General features: G+C 44.7%; 1 protein-coding gene across 1 annotated transcript; it reads left to right on the plus strand.

The window, feature by feature from the left end:
• Positions 1-582: 582 nt before the first annotated feature.
• Positions 583-7,652, plus strand: ergic2 (ERGIC and golgi 2). Its single transcript, XM_084477920.1, has 14 exons — positions 583-662; positions 879-991; positions 1,154-1,262; positions 1,374-1,420; positions 1,515-1,582; positions 1,882-1,922; positions 2,133-2,234; positions 3,155-3,250; positions 3,363-3,418; positions 3,628-3,726; positions 4,326-4,423; positions 5,266-5,428; positions 7,137-7,216; positions 7,351-7,652. The coding sequence occupies exons 2-14, from the start codon at positions 886-888 to the stop codon at positions 7,462-7,464; spliced, it is 1,179 nt and encodes a 392-aa protein (XP_084334046.1). The 5' UTR covers positions 583-662; positions 879-885; the 3' UTR covers positions 7,465-7,652.
• Positions 7,653-18,121: the final 10,469 nt, after the last annotated feature.

The following is an 18,121-nucleotide window of genomic DNA, read 5'->3' on the forward strand; positions in this document are numbered from 1 at the left end:
ACAGTTATGTAAAGCATAATGTATAGAACGCCAGTCATTATAGGGAAAATAAGCCCCGACAGGGCGAACCGGACCGACGTGAAGCGGAGGTGTCTTGCTTCGCACTGAAGGGGCTTATTTTCGATAATGACCTGCGTAGTTCTATACATTATCCCGCTTATTACACGGCTACTTGGCCAAAACGAAAAAATAACTTCACACGGTGTGTCTTTTTACAATTAATTTGTTACCAGCATTTGTAGTGTTGATCAGCAGAGAAACAGTTTGCCAAGGACGTTGACGTTGCTTAGCAACCGAATCCGCTGGGGTTGATAAGTTACCGGACTATTTGCGGAGTGATACCAAAAACGTGAATCAGAGGCAAAAAAAATCTTTCCTTGACAGCGGTCATTATATGCTTAGCAACGGTCAATTATCAAAAAATAATTGGGCCGGAAGGCCCATGCAAGTGAACGGAGCGTTCCACAGCATTGAGAAGAGACGTGTAATAAAGTAAAATAATCTTCATTTTCACCAAAAGAGGGCGCTAAGTGAATTCCTTGGCTCTGGTTGAACCGGAACCCAGCGGCTCGGTGTCCGCTCTGCTACGCTGGAGCTGAGGCTTCATCACTGTTAAGTCGTTGGTCTGAACCGAACTGTACCGAAGCTGGAGGTTCATTAAGGTACACCTTTAGACCTATCCAGAGCCGCAGCGTTTACCGTACAACATTTAGTCATTTTACTACAACATTGAGTTAGTATAGTACAACATTGAGTTATTATAGTACAACATTGAGTTATTATAGTACAACATGAGTTATTATAGTACAACATTGAGTTATTATAGTACAACATGACTTGCTGAACGCTGTGGTTTGAAGCGGTGCTTTGCTCTACAGGTCGAACATGAGGAGACTCACTAAGAAGAAGGCTTTGCATTTGGTGAGGGGGTTGGATGCTTTCCCCAAAATACCAGACAGCTATGTCGAAACCACAGCCAGCGGTGGAACAGGTAAAACCAATCTGTTGATACCTTTAAGCTCTCATGGTTTCATTATCCTGTCTGACCCTCTGATACCTTTAAGCTCTCATGGTTTCATTATCCTGTCTGACCCTCTGATACCTTTTAAGCTCTCATGGTTTCATTATCGTGTCTGACCCTCCTTTCCGTCAGTCTCTCTGATGGCCTTCACCTTCATGCTCATACTCGCCTTCCTGGAGTTTTTTGTCTACAGAGAAACCTGGATGCATTATGAATATGAAGTTGATAAAGACTTTAAGAGGTAGCAAGTAGAGCCATACTTTCTTAATATCTAACGTCTGATTATTGATCCATAAAACATTTTGCAGCATTCAGTGAATGGCTTTGTGGTTTATTTTCCTCTGCCTTACAGCAAACTGAGACTTAATGTTGATATAACAGTGGCAATGAAATGTCAATGTAAGTATAGCTCTATCTTTATTCTATACTTTATTCAGTTAATCCCAACTGTAATCCAGGCATGTCATTTACTCTTTGTGTTGTATATTTACAGATATAGGAGCAGACGTATTAGATTTGGCTGAGACCATGGTTGCCTCAGATGGTTTAAATTATGAACCGGTGAGTAGGTAGTTATTCAGGCTTTACCAGAATTAACTATACAAACAAGCTACTACTCACTGTACCTTATTCTACATACAAACTAGGTAGCACAATAACTAACTAATTCTAGAGCATGTTGCATTCACTTTACCTGTTCTCTACTGAATGCATTTTAGTCTAATATCCCTCATTGTATGCTGCTTGTTTACTTGTATGAAAGTAATACTGTAGACAAACATTATAATGGATTGATTATTATTTCTTATATTTCTTTGTGACATTCATTTATTAGTATGATTTATTTTCTTTATGCTTAGGTCAACTTTGAACTATCACCTCAGCAGAGGTTCTGGCACATGTAAGACCCGACTCACAGCCCATGTCTGACCCTTACTCCGCCTCTTCAGCTGTTTCAAGAGCCCACCTGTTGATTGGTTCCCTGTTTCTTTATGCATTATTTGTGGAAGACACATCAAATGTACCTCTTCACAGACTTGTTGTAATGAGCAGGTGGTGATGCTCTTCATCAGGGCGCGTGGCAACACTGTTGTGTGTTTGTGTTTGGCAGGACACTGCAGCACATCCAGGAGAGGCTACGGGAGGAGCATTCTCTCCAGCACGTTCTCTTCAAGTCTCTGATGAAGGACTCGCCCAGCTCTCTGCCCCCCAGGTACACCAGCTACCAGACAACCAGTATTTATGGATCTAGCCATTTCACAGACGCTTCATTCAAAATGAGTTTTTTTTTTTTTGTTAGGTAGGTAGCAGGTAGTAAGACTTGATCAGGAAATGCTGGGTGGGGGTAGACATGGGCATTGAACCTAGATCCTCCTTTCCATTTTGACACAAAAGCCACTACTACTAATGCTTATAGGGTGAATATATATGGTGAATAACAGCCAAGCTCCTTCAGGAGCAGGAAGGGGTAGAGGAGCGGAGGAGCCTTCTCTGTATTCACCATCTCACCTTGTGTAGTAGGATCAGATATATGGAGATCCACATCAATGGGGGGGTAGTAGAGACAGATGTTTAGCAGGGAGGGGGATGAAAACAGGATGAAGATGAAAGATAACTGTCTGATCAACAGTGGGGGTCAGAGACAGGGCTGGGAATAAAACTGGACGAGGTGAATACATATTAACTGAATTATTCTTCAGTCAATTATCAGCTGTGAATCTTAATCACAGCGCAATACATTTGCAGATAAACTACAATCTGGTTGTGTTTTGGAAAGCATTCAAAGTGTATTCCCGTCACATGAACAGGAGCTAGGCGGCTGTCACTCTGCTACTCAATGGAAGCGGATAACTTAAAGCAAACCCAGCAAACTCCCTTCTGGCCACACAACGATTGATATAGAATTAAACAACTCTGAATCTGTATCATTTGTAAGGCCAATATACAGATATCTCTGCTTATCCCTATAAGGAGGGGAATGGGCAGGGATGGGTTACAGTCTAGATTGAATCTCTCATCAGCAGCAGGGATTAAATCTCCTGTGATTGGGGCAGAGGTGGTGAATGTTTTGGTAGTCTCTCTACTTGGGTTGTGTAACGGCTCTGTAAGATGTTTTGTCGACGTTGGTTCCAGGGAGGACCAGCCTAGCGCGCCCCAAGCTGCCTGCAGGATACACGGGCACCTGTACGTCAACAAGGTCGCCGGAAACTTCCACATCACTGTGGGAAAGTACGTAAATACCTATAAATATACCTACATGTATCCAACTCAGTATCTGGATCCATCTACTCCACCAGTGTGATGATGGACTCCATGGTGACTCTGACCTTTGACCCCACAGAGCTATCCCTCATCCCAGAGGCCATGCTCACCTAGCGGCCCTCGTCAGTCACGACTGTGAGTCCACTGACTCTAAACAGCAGAAACTACACATTTATCATGTATATTTAGGTTGTAATTTAGACTGGTACAGAAATGGAGAATAAATCTAGTTAGTCGAGCATGTATGTTCTGTAACTTTTAGGCAATTATGCAACAGATTGAGAACTCTACTAACTATACTTGTATGTATTTAATGTATTGTATGTATTTAATTTTTTTTTCAGCCTACAACTTTTCCCACCGTATCGATCATCTTTCTTTTGGAGAAAAACTGCATGGAACCATCAACCCCCTGGACGGGACGGAGAAGATCTCCCCCGACCGTAGGTCCAGACCTCTGCAGGACCAGGGCCCCTACACATAAAACAAACTCAACAACTTAGTTAGCATAGCGGGAGTTCATTAAAAATGACTGTTTTCCAAGTCTATTTATTTAAATAAAAATTTAAAACAGCTAAGTATCAAGAGGGGAGATTGTTAAGTTAAATTTGTTGGCGCCTCTATTATATTATTTACGGTAGCCGGTAATCGACCTGTGTGAACTTCCTGGAAACATGGACCTCCCGGTAAGGCACAGACTTGGAAAACAGTCATTTTTGGTTTGGAAGCGTTCGCTGTGCCCCTAGCCAATAACATGGAAGCCATTTGGGCTGTTACATTGCTCCGGCCAACTTGGGGCAAGCTCTATACTCGACTATCAATGAAGAAAAGTGTCTGTAGGGCTTATTTTATGGGTCTTCATGCCGAAAAAGACCCTGGGTTCAATTTTTGCCGGAATGACACTTTAACAGGTGCCGTAGAGCGCCCGCCAAGGCATAGCTAACAAAAATGCACTTATCCATTGCATACATAACAATATGCATTATTAGAAGTATGTATCACCTGGTTTCATGTTGACTAATGGATGCCTTTCTTTGTCCAGATAACCACATGTTCCAGTACTTCATCACCATCGTCCCCACCAAACTCAACACCTACCAGATCGCCGCTGATACACACCAGTACTCCGTCACTGAGCGCGTACGTGTGTGTGTGTGTGTGTGTGTGTGTGTGTGTGTGTGTGTGTGTGTGTGTGTGTGTGTGTGTGTGTGTGTGTGTGTGTGTGTGTGTGTGTGTGTGTGGTTTTTCGGGAATCCCGCGGGTCACAGGATTCCCGTGGGATTCCGCGGGACGGGAGTCAATTCACTGTTGGTAACGTTTTATTATATTTATTTATTTAGCTCCGTTCCCCTCTCCTCCGCGGGGTGTGTGTTATTGATTAACACAGAGCACCTGTTGCTGTCTTGTTTAGCGATCGCATCGTAACGTGTTAAACAGACGTTTCATAGAGCTTTAAACGCGGATCCTCACATCCATATGACCCAGCGCTGCTCGTCCAGGGTCTGGTTTACTCACGGGTCAAACCAGCTGCGCGCCTGTCTTCCTTTCCTTTGTCCTCCAAGAGTTTGTCAGACTCGTGGGATTTCTTGACTTGAATGCTCATGTATCTAAATGTACGACTGCTTCTCGTTGTTGGCGAGCTGATAATGACGTACTCTTTAGAATGTCAGCTGTAGTTCACAGATGCGGTCTTGTGACGGGGAGTTGTTATTTCTTTTACGGTAACGGAGCGGGAGTCATTCTTCGGGATTTCGGGTGGGACGGGATCTTTTTTTAAGCCCCACCGCGGGACTGGATGGGAGAATATTTCTGGGGTGTGTGTGTGTGTGTGTGTGTGTGTGTGTGTGTGTGTGTGTGTGTGTGTGTGTGTGTGTGTGTGTGTGTGTGTGTGTGTGTGTGTGTGTGTGTGTGTGTGTGTGTGTGTGTGTGTGTGTGTGTGTGTCCGTCCTTCTGTTGATGTTGCGCCCACCTTTGTGGCACAGGAGAGGCCGATCAACCACGCTGCAGGAAGCCACGGAGTGTCCGGGATCTTCATGAAGTATGACATCAGCTCCCTGATGGTGCGCGTCACAGAGCAGCACATGCCCTTCTGGAAGTTCCTGGTGCGACTCTGTGGCATCGTCGGAGGGATCTTCTCCACCACAGGTACAGACGAGCTCCAGACTAACCACTGGGGCCCTAACTCCTCATTAAGGGGAGCTTAAGGTACAGACGAGCTCCAGACTAACCACTGGGGCCCCTAACTCCTCATTAAGGGGAGCTTAAGGTACAGACGAGCTCCAGACTAACCACTGGGGCCCTAACTCCTCATTAGGGGAGCCTTCGGTCCTAAGGTACAGCGGAGCTCCAGACTGACTCCTCATTAAGGGAGCCTTCCTCCCTAGATCAGTCGTAGTATCGGCCTGTCCTTTGTCACTACTGTCCATCTGTATACAGGCATTTGAAAAGAGGAAATCTCCTGGATTGAATTGTAAAATGTTTTACTTGTATAGGTGGTGTTTTTCTATTTTACCGCCAGTGCAGCGGATCTTCCTCCTCTATCAAAAATCTCTACTTAAAAATAACAGGCTGGAAATAAGGCAATACTGATCTCCTTTCCTCGTCATCCAGATGAGTGTGTATTACGTTAACTTTGCACCGTGAACAAACCCCCTTTATATCTCCACTTGTACTCAAGCGGGTCAGTTTCCATGACATGGCTCACACCAGAACTTCAGCACGGCTTAAAGCCTTCATTACTTCATATCTGACATCATAACATCTATCATATCTATCAAAGAGAATCTAATCTAACCCAGAACCACAAGTCTAGCCCTGTGACGTGTGTCTCTGGCCTCGCGGCGCTGTGTGTGACCCTAACCCTGCTGTGTCCTATGAGCAATCAGAGTATCTGTGGATGCTGTTTCTAGGGGTTGTTCTTGTTGTTATTATCAGAGTATCTGTGGATGCTGTTTCTAGGGGTTGTTCTTGTTGTTATTATCAGAGTATCTGTGGATGCTGTTTCTAGGGGTTGTTCTTGTTGTTATTATCAGAGTATCTGTGGATGCTGTTTCTAGGGGTTGGTATTATTATATAGGGATTGAAGCCTATAGCTCAGCAAGTGATTGCACAAAAGTTTTCAAATTTGTCTATGACTTATCCCGGTGAAAAGTTTGGTACAACTTCCATAGATACAATTTGCCGATGCACATTATCATCACAGTGCGCCACATCGTTTTTCTGGTTTCAAGAAATTACTACCATGGTGGGCCACTATAGAAACCTATTTAGTGGTCAAATCATACATTCACAAAGTGAATATGATTAAAATATGCACTCTGTCGCCCACTAGAATCATTTGATGTGACAACTAACGCTTTGAAACAGTTGTACGTCGAACTCAGCTCGATTGTGGAAATTGATTTGAAGCCAACTGTGATCAAGTAGATGGGCTCTTTATGACGGCCCCTTACACCTGGAGAGGAGGAGGAGGCCGTCATGTAGGCGGGCTCTTTATGACGGCCCCTTACACCTGGAGAGGAGGAGGAGGCCGTCATGTAGGCGGGCTCTTTATGACGGCCCCTTACACCTGGAGAGGAGGAGGAGGCCGTCATGTAGGCGGGCTCTTTATGACGGCCCCTTACACCTGGAGAGGAGGAGGAGGCCGTCATGTAGACGGGCTCTTTATGACGGCCCCTTACACCTGGAGGACCAGACAGTGTTGAATGTAAATGGATCTTTTGAGAGTTGATTTTACTGGAAGATTTGCATAATTATTTCACTAATGAGACTAATTTCAGCTACAATATCATCAGGCCCCCCCTTGATTTTTATAATGGCTCCAATGTTAGGATTTCCTCTGCCTGTTTTTCAGGCATGCTTCATGGAATGACGGGCTTCCTGCTGGACGTACTGTGTTGTCACTTCAGACTAGGACTTTACAGACCGAAGGAGGTAAATATCTTATGAAAGTAATGGTTGAAGCGAGCCCGATGGTTGTTTCAGGCTTGCTGTTTGTTGTAAATTTCCTTCGAACAGAGAAGGTTTTCGCAGAAACTATAACTTTCTTCTTTTTGTTTTGTCATCAGGACCCACTCCTGGACCAGCAGGCCGTAAATGACAACGGGACTCCCCCAGTAGCCCCCCCCCCCCTCACTGACACACACGCCCTCTCCCGCCCGCTGGACCACAGTGTATCCTAAGATGGAGGATGGATTCAGTGCTCCTTTTTACTTTTTTTATATTTATACTTTTTTATTTGGTCAAAACCATCATTTGGATGGCGCTTACAATTTTGTCAATCCTGAAAGTGTGTGTGCAAAGACTGTCAGTGTTGTCACAAAGGAAGCATCAGCAGATCATGACTCATTTAAAGAAATTAATAACAATCCATTTTGTCATCAATTATTTTGGAAACGAGGCTGATAAAACATATTGTTGCCTTTTAATGCTTAAAGATCTTGACATTAAGCTATGTCTACTGACGATGAACAGCCAACCAAAGGTGCATTTTATGTAGCATTTCACTTTTTTGTTGCTAAACTCGATCTCGGTAGACAGTACTATGAGAGAGGGAGGGAGAGAGAGATTTTTTTTTTGCTCTGGACAAATTAGATGTTGGTGTTCTTTTTCAACCAAAACTGTCCTCAGTCCAGCTGTGATGTTAGTAGCCCGCTCCGTGAGACAACTAGTATTTTGAAAACTAGTGCTTTCTTTAAATTGGTTTCAATTCCATGTGTATGATTGAGCCCTTTTCAGTTAAGCCGGCCACACACCGGCGCTGTGGTGCGCAGTTTACGCGCGTCCCCTAGCACCAATAGGAAGCGTTGAGCTGCAGCACCATTGTGGTTACATTTTGAAAGCAGCAGAGCAACAAACATAGTCGGTATAGGCTACCATAACATTAAACCAGTTGTTTTATGACTATGTAGCCCTGATGCCCATGATCCTCTGTTTGTGCGTAAAATGATAGTCACTTCATTCATAGTTACTTATGTCCTGTCGGGCACTTTGTTTACGGTCGAGCCACTTTATTTTCTGTCATTGCTCATTCTTCTTGTATTGTGGAATTATGCATCTACTGCATCAACAATCTCCACGTATCTCCACGTACAATCTCCACAATCTCCTCCTCCATGTACAGGACCTTGTATCAAGCCAGGATGTACGAAACAGCTTTTAAAAAGCTATTTTTCAGGGGCGCCGACTATAGGCAATAGGACAGTGGCGTGAAGGACAGCGGGGCGGCACGCCGACGAGCGCTGGCGTGCGTCTGGCCGTCGCCGGTGTGGGGCAGTACGTCGGAAATAATGGGACCGTTGGGTTTGACGCAGTTTTCTGGTTGCTCTCTACAGTTCAGTTTCATAATACATACGACAACTTTAAAGGGAGGGTCGACATTTCTAAGACGTCCCACCAAGCCCCACCCCCTTAACATGTGACACACTATCGTTAGTGGACGGTCGGGTCTTAGGGCAGACACAGAGAGGCAGTGTGCACCAGTTGGGTAGGAAGCTAAACCACTAAGCCTTTCAATCATTTCATTTTGGATGAACAAAATTATTGGACAGGTTTATCACAGGCCTGCCACAGCCCGCTACAAGGTAGCGGATTCAAATTCTTAGTCCGAGCATTTGATTTATTGGTTTCTGTCCTGATGTTAACGTGGATAACAGCGCTGGGATGCATCAGGATTCAACATCAACGTTTACAAATGTATTGGAAGTCAACTCTTCCAAAGGTAAGTTAAAGTGACAATCTCAAAGATTGTTCCTGTAACTTAGTATGGCACATCCTATCTTTTTGAACAAAGTAACCATGGGGATGGAGGCCATGTCCAAATGATAAAGGCTTTGCAGTTCTATGAATGTTGGGGGCCGGGGGTCTTGGGCGTCCCCGATAGGATGTATGGGCACAAATCCCACTTTGCCATTGGTGAACCCAAGGATCTCATAATGGAGATCTTTGAGACGGACACGTTGTGTATTTTGACCAGCCATGGAGGTGAAGACACTCCGCAGACCAGGAGACATGGACATGTGTCAATTCACACACTTCCATATGGAGATGAGTTCGAGTCTGGATGTACAGGATAGTATTCTAGTGCCCAAATACTTCATGTCAAGCCTCGGGTTATCATTGTTTCGGAACCCATATTCAAAAAAAGATGGAATCCATCGCTACAGAAACATGTTTTTATCAATAGTTTTTTCCAGCTTTCCCGTTTCTCATTTGGAAGTCATTGTCATTGTTAGCTACATTGTGGTGTTATCCAGTTGTATGGTACGCGTGCTAGTCGTAAGGTGTAAATCTCCCAGCTTTCGTGCGGCATTAGAGTCTCTCTTAACCCAGTAGAGTCTCTCTTAACCTGGTAGAGGGCGGTCTCTCTTAACCCGGTAGAGGACGGGTAAAGAGAGTAGAGTGTATATAACTATATTCTTTTCAGCTAGCCCCTAATGAACGGGAATTACTGGCATGGTAATTACAATAAAAACATCCATTTTGGTATGAAAAATATGTTTCTTTGTATTACCTTCACTATTACCTTCACCTTCAATTCACAAATTGAATCACATTCCATCAGGAAAAATAATATATAAAGCAAACTGAGTCCTATGCCGGCATGAAATAGATTTATCCCCTCGTTGCAGGTCTGTGTCGTCGCTTGAGTATGTGGAGGCCAAAAACAGAGCGGCCGCTTCACTCACATGAGCAAACAAAACAAAAATGTACCTTTTACCTCACTTGGAGGAGAATTGTGTGTGCATGTGGAAGCAAGCGGAAAGTCACGGTCCTCGTGTCGACTGGTCCACGCTGGTGTCTTCTCTTTACCTCTGTATTATCAAAACGACCGGCAAGATCCTCATTTCGGCATGCATCTCACTTCGCAGCACTCCGCCTTCCCCACATCCACATCTGGATGCAGGTTCAGCATCTCCAGCAAAACTCAGAAGACGTCCACACCAAAACACACATCAATAGGCAATTTAGCCTCTCTACCAAACATAATGTAATAGGGTGAAAACCCTGTGGCATCGCTCTTAGTGCTATTGTATGCATGCACAAGTTGACTCACATGACAGCTCCACTGTGTGTCCCTCAAGGTCCCCAGCATGGAAAGCAGCGTTCTGTTATAGCGTTTGGGCTGTGGGTCCCCTTGGGGATGATAGGGAGTCGTTCTGGACTTTCGGATCCCCAAAGTCCTCAAAAGTTCTTTGATCAATCGGCTTTCAAAATCACGGCCCTGATCCGAGTGAATTCGAGCCGGGTGGACATAATGCACAAAGAACCTTTCAACCAAGACTTTGGCCACTGTTACTGCTCTTTGATCTTTAGTCGGGTATACTTGCCCATAGTGACTGAAATTATCTGTAACAACGAGTATGTTACCATATCCACTTGAGTCTGGTTCCAAAGACAAAAAATCTATACAAACCAGCTCCATAGGTCCACTAGAGGTAATTTGATGTAACGGAGCAGCTTGGGAACAAGGGCTCTTCCACGTTACACACCTCCCACAGTTACCTATGTATCTCTCAACAGCCTGAGCCATTTTCGGCCAGTTAAACCTTTCCCTTACCAGATCTACAGTCCTCTCTACCCCCAAGTGTCCCATATCATCATGTAAAGCACGAATCACAGGCAATCTGAACTCCTTGGGCAGTAGCAACTGATGTCTTTCTTTTCCGGACGCTTTGTGTGTAATTCTGTACACAAGTCGGTCTTCAACATTGAATTTCTGACACTCACGTTTCAGAAAACCTACTTCAGGGTCAGTCTGACTTAAATTAGTTGGCCACTGGCCAGTGTTCATGGCCTCTCTAACCACTTTGAGTACACTGTCCTCCAGTTGCGCTTTTCGCAAGTCTTCTCGGGTGAACTGTTCTAGATTACCCAAATTGAGATGAGTTGCAAAAGCATACAACTCAGGAACACCTTCTGCAGGGATTCCTAGTCTATCTGCTACACGCACCTCACTGTCAGGAGACTCCAGTACACTTGCATGACCACAGATGGCCTTCACATCACCCTGTGACAGCTTTTTCCAGGGCTCAGTGTCCTCGTCAATCCAAATCCGGGAAAGCAAATCGGCGTCAACATTAATTTTACCAGGGCGATATTTGATATCAAAATCATATGTGGCTAGGGCCGCAAGCCACCTATGCCCTGAAGCATTTAGCTTCCCAGTTGTCAATACGTAGGTGAGCGGATTGTTGTCCGTCATCACAGTGAATCTCATCCCGTATAAATAGTCATGGAACTTATCCACCACTGCCCACTTAAGGGCTAAAAACTTGAAAAAAGCTGGTGAATATGATACCTCTTTTCTGCATCACTCAATCCTCTACTGGCGAACACGATAGGCCTAAGGCCTTCAGCATGCACCTGATTTAAGACAGCCCCTAGCCCTTTAAGGCTAGCATCAATGTGCAACACATAGGTCTTGTTCGGGTCCGCGAAGGCTAACACAGGCACGTTGGTGAGGCACCCAATGATCTCACAGAAAGCCTTGGTACACTCATTAGTCCATCGTGAGCCAAACGGTTCAGACTCTTTGAAGTACTGCTGTTGGTCTTTAACACTCACTTTTTAGCCACAGGGAGCAGCACCGAGCATATATAATAGTTAAGAGGTAATATCCTCACATAGCCACAGGGAGCAGCACCGAGCACATATAATAGGTAAGAGGTAATATCCTCACATAGTCACAAGGGGACAGCACCGAGCACATATAGTAGTTAAGAGGTAATATCCTCACATAGCCACAGGGAGCAGCACCGAGCACATATAATAGTTAAGAGGTAATATCCTCACATAGCCACAGGGAGCAGCACCGAGCACATATAATAGTTAAGAGGTAATATCCTCACATAGCCACAGGGAGCAGACTGAGGACATGTTATAAAAGCTGCAACACTTACATAGTACATAGTACACGTACATAGTCACAAGGGGGCAGCAACGGATCACACATAGATGAAGTGGGCAGGTTCAGACGCCCACCCTTACCTGCCTATTTAAGCTCAGACTTAATTTTTTTACGAGGGGAATCTCCTGGGCAGCGTATTGTTTTAGATATTCAGCTTGGAGACCGGAATAACGGAGCTCCGCCCGTGTTATATACAATTCCTCTCCTTTTTGGACAATAGACCAATACCTTTACCAAATAAAGTGAGTTAAAACAACAACAACAACAATTTGGTGACCCTGACGTGATCTAAGAAAAGGCGGACCAGGACTGATCGAGCCGATCGACCACGAAGGTCTGACCACCTCTGCCACTGGCCCATATAACCAAATAAGCAGAACCTATTGTCTTAAAGACTAAATCTGCATAGGAATTAGATATAGAAACTTTAGGTGGCAAAGGCGGCCAGCATTCGTTGTCGTGAAAGCTCCGTTATTCCGGTCCATAGTCATTGAAGTCCAGCCGACGTGAAGATGAGCAATCGCTGATAACTGATTGAGAATTAATTATAAATAATGATTTTGTCGCCATTATAAGACTATACCGAGGAAACAAAGTGCCAGGTATATATGTTTGTTTAATGTGATACCCGACGAAGTGTTTAAGGTGACCACACATTAGGTCAGTAAAGGGTCCTCTGTTATAATGGGAAGCCATGGATCTGTTTTATGGTGGATTTATTACGTTTTCGCTGTGTCAGCATTTTTTTACGGGACATATTTTAAATGATTTGTGTTATTTAAGTTGTGATAAGAGGTTGGCTGGGACCCCGAGGGGCTGAGAGGATTACTCGGGGGTTGTTAAGTCGGCAATGCTGTGATGTTGTGAAGTGTAAGAAGCTAGAAAAAGTATCCACATGTAGTGATGTTCCTAAGTCCCAAAGGATTAAGCCAACTTGCATGAACCACAATATTTAAAATAAAAATAACCACAACAGTTATTTTGTGTCAATAATGCTATGTGTTAACACATGCTTGCTTTGCTGCGTTGACTGCTCTGAAGTGGGGGTTGTATTCATGAAGCATTGTTTTGAGAGTATCAGGGGAAGTTACATCCTGTTTACGGCCCCAGATGTGGCCGAACAAACGGTAGTGTGAGAAAGGGGGAGGAGACAAAGAGACAAAGAGAACACACACACACACTCGATAGAGGATTCCTACTGTCCAAAAAAAAGAATCACCATCAATTCCCAACAACCACCCCCCCCTACTGTCCAAAAAAAAGAATCACCATCAATTCCTAAAAACCACCCCCCTACTGTCCAAAAGAAGAATCACCATCAATTCCTAACAACCACCCCCCCTACTGTCCAAAAAGAAGAATTAATACCTGTATATATAAAAAATAATAATAATAATAATTTGAAGAAGCCGTGTGCGCTTCAAACACGATGACCGCACTCGACAGACAGCCCCAGATGTGGAGGGTAATACCCGAGCCAGACACCCCTCTCCAATTAAGAGACACGATGGCTAGATACCTGGCGTCCAATGCCCAAGCAGAACCGCTGTCCTCTAAAGAACAAAAGGAATGGGCTCTGAGAGAACGGAAATACAGAAAGGAATGGGAAAAAGGCGGAATATGGAAAGTGGATGTGAAGGTCAACACCAACATGATTACGGACGCCTGGAACTACACCCTACAGGAAAGTGCCAAGTCCGCGATCAGACGCGAGAACAAAACCGATAATCGGACAAAGGACTCACTCAAAAAGAGAAAGAAAAGAGAGAAGTACATCACATCCTGCTAGACGGATACCATGCAGCAATCAACATGGATAGACGAAAGAGGGAAGGCCAACCCGCCCGCTCAGGACCGAGATGCATACACCTTACCGCAGCTTCACCCACATCACTGGAAGCATCCAACCCAATCCATCCTAAAGAAATCAGGTAATGAGGAGATAGGAGCTGCACCACGGAGTAAAAACAACCAGAATACTCTCTATCCCAGCCTCTCAGATGTCCTGCCTGCCCCATCCAACACATCTGCCCCTCCTTCATATGTGACCTACCTTCACCCACCCAATTCGGCCATATCCCAGCATCCTCTGGCACCCAACGCTCCACCTAAAGACAGGCCCTGGATGACACAAGACGGCTCCTCTCCAACACATCAATATCCAGTAATGATCATAAAAAACGGGACAGTGGACATCGCATACAGTGGCCCGACGAGCATAAAGGACAGGGATGATGGAGAGGACAACGAAAATGATGACCATAGAAGATTGAAGGGGACAGACCAATGATATGATAGCAGGAAGGAGTGGCCCAAGAGCCATCATAGGTGGAGAAAAAATCTACCCGCCAATGTTCTCAAGAGGGAGATACCAAGATAAAGAGCCGGGGAGAATGGCACAGCCTGCCGCATTAAGAAGAAACTGCCCGGTACAAAGAAAACTACAGTGGAACAGAAGAGGAATCCCGGTACAAAGAAGAATACTGTGGAAGAGAAGAGGAATCCCGGTACAAAGAAGAATACCGAGGAAGAGAAGAGGAATCCCGGTACAAAGAAGAATACCGTGTAAAAGACAAAGCAGCCCGGTACATAGAAATACCGTGATGAAAAAGAAGAACCCCAAAATAACCGGGAAGCCCACTACAGAACTAGACACCAAGAAAGGGAAGCCGAAGACAGAATGCTTAACCAATTCATGAACCTTGTAAAGAAGGGGTTCATGATGGACACCCGAAGACACGACAAAGAGGAAGAAGAAATGGAGCGAGACAGAAACAGGAAAGACCAAGCAAGAAGGACTGAGTCCAGACAGGACATCCACAACACACTAAAAGGAAACACCGGACCTGAACGAAGATCTACCAAGGTCAGACCCCAGGTGAATCACCGCTCCACACTAGGCACGAAAGGGAAGAAGAAGCACCCAGGAATGACGGAGAGGACACCTACCGAGAAAGTCAGGAGAGAAGGCAAACACCAGCCCCCCGACTCGGCGACAAACTTAACAAACCGCCCCTACCCGCAGAAATACACCATTCCATGGCGACCAGGTCAAGAAGACTCAATCCCCCAGTTCCAACAGCATCAGGTCAGCTCCAGTCAATGGCGTCTGCTTATGACCCTGGAACTCCCTCCCAATTCAACACACCGGACATAAACCGAATTGCTGACCTCCAGACTATCCAGATCGAGCCCTGTCACTCTCAGCCATATGACAGGGAGAACTTTATGGCACCCCTCCTGACAGACGGAGCAGGAAGAGAAACGTACACGCCATGGTGCCATCGGGATATGATTGTTCTAACTGATTGTTCTAACTTCCTGGATCAGGAAATTCGAGACAGAGACATTTGGAGATGTCCTGGCCTTAGGAGATATACGGGCCATCATCGGCAGATCGCATGGACCCAGACAAACTATCGAACTGGAAAAACTGACCCGGACTACTAACGTACCTGACAAGATCTCCTTCGACAGATGAAGCCGAAGCATCTTCTGGAAATCCCTGCGTGAACTCTACCCAGCTAATACAAAAAGGCAGAAATCTCTAATCTACACATCAAACCTGAAGAAAACAGAGGGCTGAAGAGATGTGGTTGGATAGAAATGACAGCCTCCCACGCAGCAGCAAATTAGCGCTCCAGGTGTTCCAGCAGGCACTGAAACAAGGTCTGAAACCCGGGGCCCAAAAAACGCTGAAATTGGTGACATCACTAGACTATATGTCATGGGAACAATGGGTGGAACAGTTAATTCACCACTATTATCTGGACCAAGAGAGGCTGGAGGAAAAGGGCAATGAACACGAAGAACTAAGCATACAATTCATGAAGATGAAGATCAAGGAACAAGCAGACCTGAATAAGAAGGCCAAAAACACCCAAGAACCCCTGACCATGATGCCCGTAGCAGCCCAGACGTCGATGATCCATACCCCGGCACCAACTGCACCTGCTCCTGAGGCCATACCACATGTGGCACACCAAACACCAGAACATCAGAACACCTCGCCACCTGAATGCCAGCAGACGGGATGCAAACTCACCAATTGTCCTGGGAACATGGCAGCTGCTCCAGCACAAACCCAGCCCCCGCAGCAATACCAGCGGCCACAATACCATAACCAAGGATACAGAGTCAGGGGAGGACTGAGACAAAACTATGTGGAATGTTTCTATTTCGGCCAAGTAGGACATTGGTTTAAACAATGCCGCGATATGAACCATCAGCACTCCCCGCCACAGCAATCACAACCTCAAAATCCCCACCAGGGTCCGCCCCCACCGGGCGCACCCATGTACCCCGTACAGCAATACGGCAGCACCTGTATGTAAGAGAAACAATACACCTGGTTTACTTGAATGATGAATTATTAAACAAACCAATGAGGGTCATGTTTGTTATTGCATGGTATTGTTTAGATTTAAATGTAATATGCTGTTTTTGCACTATTTCACTGATGGGTCTCGTGGATTTCTTTTGAAGCTATTGGGAAAATGTTCTGACTTCTGACACGGACGAGTTGATTAAATGACAAAACGAGGCTCACATGGGTTCATCCTGGCAGACAAGACAAACATTGGACTCATGAACTATCGGACCTGAGAACCTGAGAACTAATGGAGACTGGAGCAAACACCACACAAACAATGAAAAAAATGTCTGAAACCCTGCATATGCATATGGTTTGTGCAACACGGACAGCAGGTATCCAAAGACTTTGGAGGGTGGTGTTACATTTCTTCCTTTCCCAAAACCTAAAACTAAACTTGACCAATGCCGAGAGTGGATTAAGCAGTGCAGGAGGCCTCATTCGCAGCTGAATGTGTCTAAGATCACCAAAAACAAAACGTACATTTTCTCCAAGGTAAGAACAAGCTAATGTTAGCAAGTGAGCTAACTCATCAGTAATGCCTGCAAATAATCACGGTCCTTTGTTCAAAAGGCATATATTCTTACGTAAACGACGATGATTAGAGACAAAAGGTGATTCACTTTGACATAATTTTAAGTTTATGTTTGCATTTCATTAGCGTCCAAGTTAAGGACAAGTCAATGTTATCAAGCTAGCGGTAGCTAACTCATCTCCGTATTGCTTGCAAATGATTACGGTTCTTTGTTCAGAATGCATACATTTTAACCTAACTCAACCAACCCAACTAACCCAGACTCGCTTTGACATACTGTTCAATATATTTTAGCATTTTGTTAATGGACGGCCTACCCCCGATTTCCCCAATCCTATTGCTGCCAACCCAGTGTCAGTTCCTGGTCGTGAGCATCAGGGGGGTTGCCGGAGACCTCCACAGAAAAGGTCCGCAAACTTACAGGTTCACTGTTCAAAGTCACTTATGTCACATCTGTTTAAAACCATAGTCTTTATTAGGTATTGAAATGATTACACAACACTTTATACAAAGTTCATGAAGTTCTTGAAAGAAACCGATACAGGATCATAACCCCAACAAAACTATCTAATATAATACATATTACAATTTTCTCACACACACACACACACCACATTCACTACTAGTACTTTACCTAATATAATACATAACTAAACCCTTGTTCAACTGATTGTTTGCAGAATCAGGTGTGACCAGAGGAGAAGGAGGAGGACACATCACAACGGAGTGACAACGACACCAGTGGTTTAAACGGTAAGTTTAAACCACTATGTATACCTGGGAAGAAAGTAATTAAAGAAAAACATATCTAGTTTGTCTTTCATCTCACACCACTTTTCCACATCAAAATGTATCCGCTGCAAACGGTAGTCTTCCGCACACATTACAAAAAAGTCACACCAAGGCATGCCTGTAAGTCCCAGCTGCCCTATTATCTGGTAATAGTATGCGTGGATCTCCTTTAACCTATAACTACCATCTGACTGTGTTTGGACATTTTATTTCTAAAAGGCCAAAGCTTGT

This window comes from Micromesistius poutassou (genome assembly GCF_964030765.1).
Source record: "Micromesistius poutassou genome assembly, chromosome: 13".
NCBI lineage: Eukaryota > Metazoa > Chordata > Actinopteri > Gadiformes > Gadidae > Micromesistius > Micromesistius poutassou.

Bases quoted from the DNA above. Each gene is read 5' to 3' on its own strand.
- ergic2 (XM_084477920.1), top strand. From the start codon at position 886: ATGAGGAGACTCACTAAGAAGAAGGCTTTGCATTTGGTGAGGGGGTTG. The intron at 1,421-1,514 runs GTAAGTATAGCT...GTATATTTACAG, and splicing joins AGTGGCAATGAAATGTCAAT to ATATAGGAGCAGACGTATTA. The intron at 7,217-7,350 runs GTAAATATCTTA...TTTTGTCATCAG, and splicing joins GACTTTACAGACCGAAGGAG to GACCCACTCCTGGACCAGCA.